General features: G+C 36.6%; 1 protein-coding gene across 2 annotated transcripts in view; it reads right to left on the bottom strand.

Moving 5' to 3' along the window:
* The window catches only part of ITGA4 (integrin subunit alpha 4), a 253,762-nt gene that overhangs the window by 63,609 nt on the left and 178,014 nt on the right, over positions 1-12,139 (bottom strand). For both annotated transcript variants that reach the window (XM_085000022.1, XM_085000021.1), the window contains 2 exons: positions 1,646-1,752; positions 1,420-1,549 (listed from right to left, as the gene is read on the bottom strand). In XM_085000022.1, coding sequence (XP_084856148.1) covers positions 1,420-1,549; positions 1,646-1,752 — 237 coding nt within the window. The remainder of the gene's footprint in view (positions 1-1,419; positions 1,550-1,645; positions 1,753-12,139) is intronic.

Raw genomic sequence — 12,139 nt, 5'->3', positions numbered from 1 at the left:
AGAGAAAATGTGGGGGACTGAAATCTGCACCCAGGGAGGCACCAATATTTAATGAAGAAACAAGCCAGCAGCAGAACAAAAGCTGCAAAACATTAAGGGGTCAAGTGCATCCTCTCATACCGTTAGAACAGTTATATGTGATTGTTGAGTCAATTAAAAGCCCCAGACATGAGGCCAGCTATGTGGAAAGGGGTGCTGCAGTTGAGGGGTATCTGTACCTTGCATCTCTACTACCCTGTCCTTTGATAGGTTTCCTTCAGCAGAAACAGCTAAGTCCTATCATCACATATTTTCACACTTGATTTTAAAGGAAGCCAGGCTCTCAAAGGGAAAGGCCTCATCTGGACATGAGATTATGACACAGGCTGGTCAGGTTTGCATTATGGAGAGACTGTAAGACCTCAAACACCCATGAGGGCCTCCACAACTAACCAGGAGAGAGGCCTCTACTGGGAAATGTTTTAAAGTATAAACCATAAACTGTTATGAAAAAGAAGATGACAGATAAACAAAGTTTTACTGCCACTGAGAAGCTAAAATTCACCTTTTATCCTCTTGGCATTCAAAAGCAAATTAGAAATACAGATGCTATAATGTTTCCTATTATATCAAATTCTAAGAAGGGAGGGAGGGAAGACCCCAATATAAACAGAATCAACTCCAATTTGAAAACTTGGTCCAAGTTTTGTCAAGAAATAGAAATTTTGAGGGGACAATTGGGTAATCATTCTGGTTAGATAAACCAGAAATTAGCATTCATATGTATTTTATTTTAAAAACACATTTTTGGAATTTTTGCAGGTATTATTTTTTAGTGCATTGTGGACACTCACTGCTTTATTTCAGTTTATGTCCTAGCTCTATATGCATTAATGCTACCTACGACCTAAAATTTTAAAGAGAAAGGCCTTTCAAACTTAAGATATCAATCCCTTGCTGTTTCAAGGAGAAAATGTGAATTTGAAAAAAGACATGGGGGTGGAGATTTATGTTTATACTTTGAATCTTTCTGAATATTGCTGGAAGCGAAAGGGAAGCAAGAAACAGTCTTCCTTCTGCTCAGATTTTTCAGTCTAATTTCATGATTTTAAGTGTCTTACCTTTCCTGGGCATTCATTCACTTATATGGAGTTGGAAATATATTTAATGCTAAAGTGGGAAATTATCAACTAGATGCTAAATTATTCAAATTAAATTGTAAATTCCTAGTCCCTGAAACACACAGTACATTTTTGAAATTTAAAACTGCTGCAAGTGGGTAAAAAAAGGAAAGGAAATAATACTTTGAGCAGCTAAAAAGAACATAGCTATTTCAAAGATTTCCCCCCACCCTTGAGTATCCAAAATTGAAAAGTGAAAAAAATTTAAAGGCATTCTCTTATTTCTCTTGATGCAGTTAATATCAAAACCATGCCTTACCTTGATAGCATGGAGCTATTCTTTTACTCAGTTCTGTTCGTAAATCAGAGGGCATTCCATAGCAAACACCCGTAGGGAGCTTATTTTCATTCTTTATGTAAAATATATTTTTCCATCTATGCCCACAAGTCTGAATAAAACACAAAAGTAGACCAAATGATGTGAAAGTCACACCCAGAGTATCTGATTCCATCATGTTCTCAGTGGACCCAGGCCAATAACCTACCACAATGGATCCGTTTTCTCCAGGCTGCCTGGAAAGTGTGACCCCCAGCCACTGATTGTCTCTTTCTTCCAAACAGGTCTTTCCACAAGGTTCTCCTTTAAGGCTACCTGCAGCATTGAAAATAATTTCACCATCAGTTATCTTGAAAACAGCTTTATTCCACAAGAGCGGAGAAAACAAACATGCATGTGTATCCCCAGTATTTTTTTTCTTTCAGCCATCCATGGAATGCCTTCCTCACTGTTTCCCTGTCATCTTATATTCAGCGCACATTGCTGGGTCACTGTGAGTTACTCTGTGCCAGCAGAATTGTTCTCTCACAGGTGGTTTTGGTTTGTAGGTAAGACCTCCGACTGGTAACACTGAGAAGAGATGGCTTCCACACGGGAGATAACTAACCAACCCGACCCAGAGAGGGGAACACCAGCTTAAACCAGCACAGGCTGTGCAACCCCTCCTTGTGTGTGATGCTTGGCAAAGAATGTGCCCCTTTGCTTTGGACATTTATCTAGCAGTGTTAGCAACATCACCAGAGCACCTTCTTAAATGTTTCTTTAAGACATTAATTTCTTTAAGAAACATTGAGACATTAAGAATAGAAGGACTGCAATATGGTCCCCAGAATTTAAGTCACAGTTTATTGAAGTTGAAAGGTGATGACTGAGCATGTGGAAAGTGGCTGTGTATAATTAACATACTAATAAAGTCTAGTGTATAAAACAAACCGACCTACGGTTTACATTTAGTGGATTGTAAGGTTTTTCAACAAAGAAAAAACTTTGAAAAGCTGAATTATTTTAGTAAAGAAAAACTTCAATAGGCACTTTGACAAAGGCATGAATAGCCAGAAAGCCAAAAATAAAATATTGCACATGGCAATAGAGTACTTCCATGCTATGTAAGAGAAAGTGATTTCTCTTTACATCTTTTCAATTATTTAAAAAAAAATTGTTAAAGTGACTTCTTGGCTTTGCAGCTGGATCCTAGATTAAATGTGATTTTGAGTAAAGCGGTTTTGGGGGGAGAATAAGATACAGGACATTAAGATTCCTTTTGCCATTTCCATCCTCTTCAACTACCAGGTGACAGTTCTATTCCACCTGAGCTTAATTCCAAAGGCAGGTAAACGTATTTGCACCAAGTTTATGGGCTAAAGACATGGAACATGGGTTTGTTTACTTAACTTTGGAACTAAGTTTTCATCCATTGTTAAGGACCATACTCTAAATCATTAGGTACTTCCTTGTCTCTGATAACCTTGACCCCTAAATAAAGCTTCCCAGGCAAAGTCAGAATACTTCCTAGATGAGGTTAGTCTTTGAAAGTGAAATTATTTGCAATAAGTCTCCTGGGTAAGAGACTGGGTAAGGAGTGTGGAAAGATGTTTGTATATATATTTTATACATTTGTTTGTTTTCTAAAAAATTTTTTCAGGACAAACCAACCCTTCAACACAGCTGAACTAAAGAAAGTCTCCTAGTCCCTTCTCTGGAGACTGATTTAGTATTTGAGAACTTGACTACTCCAGGTGACTCCCATAATCTGGAACACTGTTGCAATGGTAGGTGGATCATCTTTTTCTGGCAGAGTTTTTTTGACACTTCAGAATAGTAGTGTCAACTCCCACCTACTGGCGCTGCCTACCTAGAGCACGAGACAGAGGAAGATGACTAAGGAAAGGTCTGGGAAGACTGCTGGGGTTGATTAGCAGCATCTACTTGGAATGGGAAGGGAATCTTGATGCAGCCCAAACCTTGATCAAGGATGACCCAGGTGGAAGCATAAGGTCTCTATACAGAAAGGAAGGGACAGGAAGAGGGAAGAAGCGAGAAAGACAAGTAAATTGTAGTATTGTGTGGTAAGTTCTAACATAGAAAGTTGTTACTGTAGTTACAAGATGCCAACATAAATGAAAGAAACAGAAAGAATGAAATAAATTTTAATTTTCATTATGACACAAAATTTTCAATTTGACTTTTTACTAAAATTGCCAATTGCTTATTTTTTTACTAGTGTCAAAAATAGATAATAAATGGCATATTCCTCCACCTGAAGTTGAAGTTATTATTATTTATTCCAGTTGACACTGCAATAAAGAATCAACTCTAAAAATACCAAAGTCTTAGAGTTCCCATCGTGGCACAGCGGAAACGAATCCTACGAGGAACCATGAGGTTGCGGTTCAATCCCTGACCTCACTCAGTGGGTTAAGGATCTGGCATTGCCGTGAGCTGTGGTGTAGGTCACAGACACGGCTCAGATCTGGCATTGCTATGGCTGTGGCGTAGGCCGGCAGCAACAGCTCTGATTAGACCCCTATGCTGGGATCCTTCATATGCCAGGGTTGTGGACCTAAAAAGACAAAAGACAAAAAATAATAATAATAAAAAATTTTTAAAAATAAAAATACCAAAGTCTTTCTAAAATTATAGTCAATACTCAGTTAACTAAGCAATTGTGTAAGGGAAAAGTTAAAGACAGGAGGGGTCAGAGGTCTCCAAGAACCCATTACCTCTGTTAAAATGTTGTGTATTTAATACACAGTTTCATTAAGATTATGGTCAAATAATACTGCTCTAGAAATGCCACCTCAAAGTTTAAACACACAATAGTATTCATGGAGTAAATATACAAATGTTTAGAACTCCCAAAACACCACGTAAATTGCTTGATAAAAATGGCCCAAAAGTTCTTTTGCACAAAACAGTGAATTATTGTATGTTTTATCACAATGTCATCACTGCTCCCACACTTAGGGTCACACACCTTGATTATTCTAGTAAGTGAACAAACACACAGACTCACACTTACAGAGGTTTCTTCTTTGCACTTCCTAACACTGCTTCTGCCACAGAGCAGCACCCAACAACAGCAATGATAATCCTGAGGTGCTTTCAGCACTGGTCACCAGAGGGAATCAGTTCCAACATCAGTTTATAAATCGCCACTACCAATCAGGGTTTTTGCCTAATTTCAAGCACCTTTTCCTCTTTACTCTGTAGTCCCTGCAGAATCTTGGCAGAGAGGTCAGACCTTCACATCACCAGCTTATGCTCTGGGCTTCTCCGAAGCTTTTCCTTAAACTCCTTGCTCCAGAGGCCATACCTTTTCATGTGGTTCTCAGCCCTGGCCACACATTAGGATCACCTGCTGCATGGAGAGGGGGCGTTTGAACAAATACTGATACCTGGTTCCACTCTAAGAGGCTCAGATTTGATGCATCTGGGCTGAGAATTTTGCAAACAGTTCCCCAGGTAATGGTAGTGTGCAGTGGGGCTTGTGAACAGCATAGCTAGGCCATTTCCTGTGTCGCATTGTATTTGAAAAGAAACTACTCCATCTAGAAAATAACAGTAATACTTTTTTGCCCTCCTTGGTTTCAGCTAAATATTGAAATAGAATATCAAATATTAAGCCAATTTTCCTCATGTGGAAATGGAGGATTTCTAAACTGGTCAGAAATGATGATTATTAGAACTGTCATGAGAAAGCTAATTCTCATGCATTTCCCTGACAGGACATCATAAATAAACACAGATCATCTTTATATTTTATCCAAATGTCATGTTAAAATGATTTATAATCTGGTTTTCAATTCAGCTCATACATTACTAATCTAAAGTCTTAGCAAATCAAATCAGCTTCATAATTGAAAAAAAGTACTTACATGGTTTAACATAAAAGAGGTCAGTAGAAATTAACATGGGATCATTTTCCATGCTTTCATACAATTAGAATGACTAATTCTTAACACAGCTGAATGCATTTTCCCAACAGACACTAAAAATACAAAGCCACATAAAAATCATACCCCTTATCCTGAAAATTAAGCCCATCTTTTTTTTTCCTCTTTTGGTTTTCATTTGAGAAAAGAAAATATAAAGATGTATGCTTACTATTCAGTTTTTTATTTCCACTTACTGATTGTGTGTCAGGGACATACATGTGCATATAAATGTGGTTAAACAGTAATTCTGATAGACAGATGCAAAGGATGTTAGTACAAAGTCAAGTAGGTATATTCTTTCCTATCCTGGCCTTTTTTTGTTGTTGTTGTTGCTGTTATTCTGTTTTAGAGACATTGTTCCAAGTGCCAAAATGTGACAGAAGATACGGAAAACCAGATATTCTGTCATGACTGTCACCCCCATGAGGGCAGACTGACTATTTTGTTGCTGAGACATTCCCATGGCACAGAACAGGGCCTTACATTCAGTAGGCAGGAACAAAATATTTGCTGAGGGAATTCTGAAATCCAAACCCTTGACTAGAGGGTACTAATGCAAACTTTCACCCATCTCTCAGGGATCTAACTTTAGAGAGGTCTTCTTCCTTCACTACTATGTTCCCTGCTTCTCTTCAAAAACATTAGTCCCTTAAGTTTTAGGATAGTAACAGATGGTCTGAAGGAAAACAGTGTTTGCAGGTTTGAAGATCTTTACAAAGTGTGATGTGAGTAGGATGATTTAAGACTGGGAATTAGCTGGGCCTGTGGGAGATGCATGTCTCAGAGGGGTTCTGCAAGGACTGTGGGAAGTAAATGAGGTATGTGAGAAGTGCTCGGGCCAGAGCCTGGCAGGAAAACAGGCAAACATTAGTTGATGTTGACATTATTATTTTAAGGATTAAGCAAAAGATATGATTAAGCTGCACATACGTCATGGCATACATCCTTCTCCCTAACGTATTTGTGGCACATCCCTGTCCGCGAGGTCTTCCCATACATGTTAACTTATTTCATTCTCACAGTAGCAGCAGAGGACAATGTTATCACTCCAATTTTACAGGTGAGAAAAGAGAACCTTAAAGAAGTGATTTATCCAAACCCATGGGGATGGTAAATGGAAAAGATAAGCATCAAAAATAAAAAACTTGGGAGTTCCCGTCATGATGCATAGGAAACAAATCCGACTAGGAACCATGAGGTTTTGGGTTTGATCCCTGGCCTTGCTCAGTGGGTTAAGGATCTGGTGTTGCCCTGAGCTGTGGTATAGTTTGCAGATGCAGCTCGGATTCCACATTGCTGTGGCTGTGGTGTAGGCCAGTGGCTACAGCTCAGATTCAACCCCTAGCCTGGGAACTTCCACATGCTGCAGGTGAAAGCAAAAATAAATAATTAAAAAAAAAAAAAAACCTTTTAGAATGAAATAATGCCTTTTGCAGCAAAGTAGATGGATCTAGAAATTATCCTACTAAGTGAAGTCAGACAGTGAAAGATAATCATATGATATCATTCATATGTGGAATCTAAAATATGATACAAATGAATTTATCTACAAAAGCAAAATAGTCCACAGACATTGTGAACAAACTTTTGATTATCAAAGGGAAAAGGGGGGATAAATTAGGAGTATGGGATTAGCAGATACAAACAACTCTATATAAAATAGATATAGCATAGGGAACTACATTCAGTATTTTGTAATAAACCATAATGGAAAAGAATTTTTAAAAAAGAAAACTAAAAAACTTTTAGAAATAGAAGACCTAAAAGTAGTTACTTTCTACTAGTCTGAAGTATCTATGATAGAACTCCACAAATATTTCAGATGTATGAATTAACTGAATCAACTTTATCATCTAAATCTTTTTTCAGCTGAAAGTGTATAAAATATCACAAATCTGTCTGCAGACATAAAATCAATTTTCAAGTGTTCACACACAAAATGCTACATACTTGGTCTTATCTTACTCTGACCTTTTTCTCAACTTAGATCAGTTCTTAATATTTTGGTATTTCCACTGAGGAAGGACCAAGGGGAAAGACCAGATTCAAAGGTCTTCTTTCTGTAACTTTTTGACAGCTTGAGTGACACACTTTGTGGCTAGGGCAGCCTGGGACATCTGGATGCAGTGGCACGTTTGGCTTATTTGCCTGCATCACTGTGCTGTGGCTTCAATTCAAAAATTTGATTGGGGCTCTTGGTCTGGCTTTATGGCTAAGACAACACTCACTTATCTGATCTTTCAAAACATGTGACATCATTTTTAAGTTTCAGAAAAATAGTGAAAGACCCTACTTCCAACAATAACTTTTTTAAAACATGAGGTTCTAGTCTATTGAAAGACGAGTCCTATATATTTCGAACTCTTCCATTCTAAATTTTTATTAAATAATTCTATATATATTATTTATATATAGAACTCTTCCATTCTAAATATATTTCGAACTCTTCCATTCTAAATTTTTATTAAATAATTCTAAAAAATAAGTGACCCCGATTCTATCCTATGTTCTATAGAGTCATTCATTCAAGATATCTTTATTTGTAGAAGCAATAATTACCGAGTGAAAATAATCATAAAATTCCTTCATTTATCTAAATTCTGAATATAGAAAAAAACATACAGTATTAAAAGCGAACAAACCAATTCAAATATGGCAATACTATAGGACCTACATCCCTCCCTATTGGAGGGATGTAAAAATTACAGAAAATTTATATCTGTGCAAATAAGACTTCCTGGCACCTAGTAGGTGTTCATTAAATGGTAAATGCTCTGCTCCCTGCATACCCACATTGTGTTGATGGGGATCCACCAGCAGAGGGAGCTCACAGTGCTGTAAGACTAAATCAGCAGTTTGCCTTCAGCTGCTAAGTCAAATGGCCCCTTGTTTTAGTTTCTTATCAAACCCTAATTACAATCAAATCCATTCTATCATATTTATTATATTAAACTGTGTACTTTCACCACATATCTAATAAAATTTGGTGGAGATGTTTCTCAAAGGTAATAGTGATATTCATGAATTTAACAGCAATGAGTAATGAAAAGTCAAACACCTAAGTTTTAGAAGAGATATGACATGAAAGTACTAAACTTCCAACACCATTCCCTCCAACTCATATAGTGGCAGATGAGAGTCAAAATATCAAACTCAGAAACCACTAACAAAGTTTTTTTTTTTTTTTCAGGAAAAATATGTTTTAAGTGTCTTATTCTAAGACTTCCTAATCAGAATCTGATAATGGTTGATAATCACACTCAGTTTATGTGAGAATCAGCTCCTATAATCAGAGGCCTGAAAAAGCCAGTTATTAACAATCCTCTATTTCATTTTACTTTAATTAATTAAAATTAATTTTTTATTGCATCATTTTATTTACTATGTTGTATTTAGGAAAAGAGTTCTAACACAGAGGTAAACATCTTCAGGAAGTAGTGCCAAGCTTGATGGCTGAAATTTTATAAATCTGGGTTGATCCCGAGTCATCATCAGACTTCAAATCTCTAAAAACCATCCTGCTTGAGAGCTTGAATCTAAGATCAGAGTTTCCTTCAGGTACCTCAGGCCCAAACTTTTTAAAATTTCTGCAGAAAACCTATACAAGTCCTTTTACTAACTACAGCAGAAAAATACACAGCAACTGATATATTTGGTGAGCATACCTAAAAGAAGAAATATTGTCTTACAATAATAATTATATAATCGTTTATATAATAAATATTTGTTATAAGCTTCCTATGTATCAGGCATACTTTTAATACATGTAAACGTATATGTTAACTGATTTAATTTTTGTTATATATCCATGAGGGAGGTATTTTTATCGTTATCCCAATTTTACAGATGGAGAAGCTGAAACGAAGGGAGATTAAGCATCTTGACCAGAGTCACAACCCGTATAAGGGGAAGGAAGGATTCAAACCTACACTGTTATCCACCACCCTATACTACTTTACAATGATTTGCCATTAGTACCTTTCCCTGTTATTCGGGGAATGCATCCAAGTATTGACTTCATTAATATCTTACTCTAATTTTACTTCCACAGCAACTTATTACATTATAACCACAACTTTCAACATTAAAAAAAAAATGGGAAAAATTCTCTACTTCCATGGTTTTCAGTTGATCTCTTAGACTTAAGGGTTCATTTGAAAAAGTATCACTCATAAAAATACCACTTGAGTGGCTCTGAAACAATACAAAAATGTAAACAGAAAAAGAACTCCTGGGAAACCTGCTCACACATAACGCTCAGTGGTCAATATTGAAGTTCTGAGCTTGGTTTGGAATTCACAGGGTAGGATGTAGAAGGAGGTTGAGATGATATCAAGGTTTAAAAATATGTGAGAGAAGTAAAAGTCAGGCAGGGAGCCCTGTACCAATCAGTGTAGGGTCAGAGCGAGATTAGGGGGAGGTGACAAGAGAGGACATCTTGTCGTTCAAAGTTTAAAGGACAAACGGGATAGGATGTTGCAGAGACAATGATTTGCAGACAAAATAATGATATTCTAATGAATACTATAAAATGGTCACAGGAAAACAGAGAATAGTATTGGGGTGAGGTAGATCTAGAAAAATTTTAGAGGGCAGATATTGACAAGAGGCTTCTACACAGGGCATAATTTAAAAAGGGCACATCTAATCCACTTCACAAAATATATCCTAAAAGATATTTGACAACTAAGTCTACACTCTTACTATTTCAGAACATATTCAGTATGCATTACAGTAGTTCATATAAACTACATGAAAAAGATTTTCTATCATTTAAAAAAATGTTGAGGAGAAACTGAGAGCATCAGAATAAACACACTGCATGACTGAGCACAGTCCTGACACTTGCAAATCTATTTCCACACTCTAATTTGATGTTTCCAGCCATTACTAAAATTAAAGCCCCTGTCAGAAGCTCCCTATCTCAGTTAGAGATATTCTTTCGATTGCCTGGCATGAGTAGGCAGAGTCTAAAACCCAAGGCTAGCCTAGACCTCTTGGAATGATGCTGAAATATACAGCAAATCCCAGAAGATCCCACCCCAATCTGAGAAATGTATCTATCCATTTCACACTCATTGAGATTTTACCAAGTGCTCATCAAAGCTGGTCAGAACTGGCTCAATTACTCAAGTATTTGCTCTTCTGGGAAACTCATCATCCAAACAATTTCTTCTCCCCACTGTGTGTGTCTCTATCCTTATGCTTTACATATTCCTGTCTCTCTTGTCAACAAGTACTTTGAGGGCTTTAGCTGTCTTAGCCAACTTCCTATTCTCAGCACCAGCATAAGTAATTGACACATTTTATAAATAAAGGAAGAACCTAGTTAAAAGTTGACACCTGCTGCCAATATTTCTTGTCATTTCTTACCCCCCTGCAGGCTGGTGTCACCACTAAAACTGGTCTTATGAAGATTTTAATAAATCAACTCTCTCTAAATCCCAAGAAACCTCTGAAGTTCTTACCTAGCTTGACCTCTTGGCAACTTTTGATACTGTCAACCATTCATCTCTTCTCCAAACCTCTCATCCTTCCACTTCCATAATGACATTGACCTTATTTCCTAGCTAACTCTTTGACTTTTCTTTCTCAATCTATTTTTCTTTCTTTCTTTTTTTTTCCATTCTCCAATGGTTCTCAATCATAGATGAATACTGGAATCATCTAGAGACTTTTGGAAACTTCTGATGCCCTACTAAGGGTTTTGCATCCAATTCCAATGTGTGTGTGTGTGTGAGAAAGTTTTCCCACACCACCACCAAGCAATTCTCTGATACCAGATGAGTGTCCTACAATTCAACTCAGTTGTAACACTACCTGGAGATAATGTCAGATCGATAGGATAAGGGTTCAGTCCTACAAGCTCCTTGACATAGGCCTTAGATATAAATTTTAAAAATATGAGACCAAAAGCAAAAATAAGTAAGTGGGACTACATCATACTAAAAAACTGCACAGAAAAGAAAACCATCAACAAAATGAAAAGGCAACCTACTGAATGGAAAAAAAAAATACTTGCAAATTACATATCTGTAAGAGGCTAATATCCAAAACATATAAAGAATTCATATAACTCAATAGCAAAACAAGCAAATAATCTAAGCAAGAGACCTAAATAGACATTTTTCCAAAGAAGACATACAGAGGGATAAAGAGGTACATAAAAACATGCTCAATATCACTAGTCATGAGGAAAATGCAAATCTAAACCACAATGAGCTATCACCTCATACTTACTAGAATGGCTATTATCAAAAAGACAAGAGTTAGTGAATGAGGATGCAGAGAAAAAGGATGGGCATTGTTGGTGGTAATGGTGGCTGTTGGTATACCTACTATGGAAACAGTATGGAAGATCCTCAAAAAATTAAAAATAGAAATAGTATATGGTCCAACAATTCCATTTCTGGATATTTATCACAAGAAAATGAAAAACACTAACTTAAAAAAAAATTATGTACCCCCCCCATGTTCATTGAAGTATTTTATTTACAATAGCCAAGATAGGGAAACAACCTAAGTGTCCATTGAGGGGTGAATGGATGAAGAAATCTAGTATGTATATACAACAGAATTTTATTTAGTCATAAAAAAGAATGTAATCTTGCCATTTGCAACAACATGAATGAAATAATAACATTATGTTAAGTGAAATAAGTTAGATAAAAAAATACTGTATGATCTCTCTTATATGTGGAATCTAAAACAAACAAACCAAAAAACCACAAACTCATAGATATAGAAACAGATCTGTGGGTGCTAGA

This window comes from Sus scrofa, chromosome 15 (genome assembly GCF_054392235.1).
Source record: "Sus scrofa isolate SSC_HxYL_T2T_F1_AM1 chromosome 15, Sscrofa_HxYL_maternal_Yorkshire_Landrace_v2.0, whole genome shotgun sequence".
Taxonomy (NCBI): Eukaryota; Metazoa; Chordata; class Mammalia; order Artiodactyla; family Suidae; genus Sus; species Sus scrofa.
The sequence above is the reverse complement of the archived record's forward strand: the minus strand, read 5'-3'. Positions and strand labels throughout refer to the sequence as shown.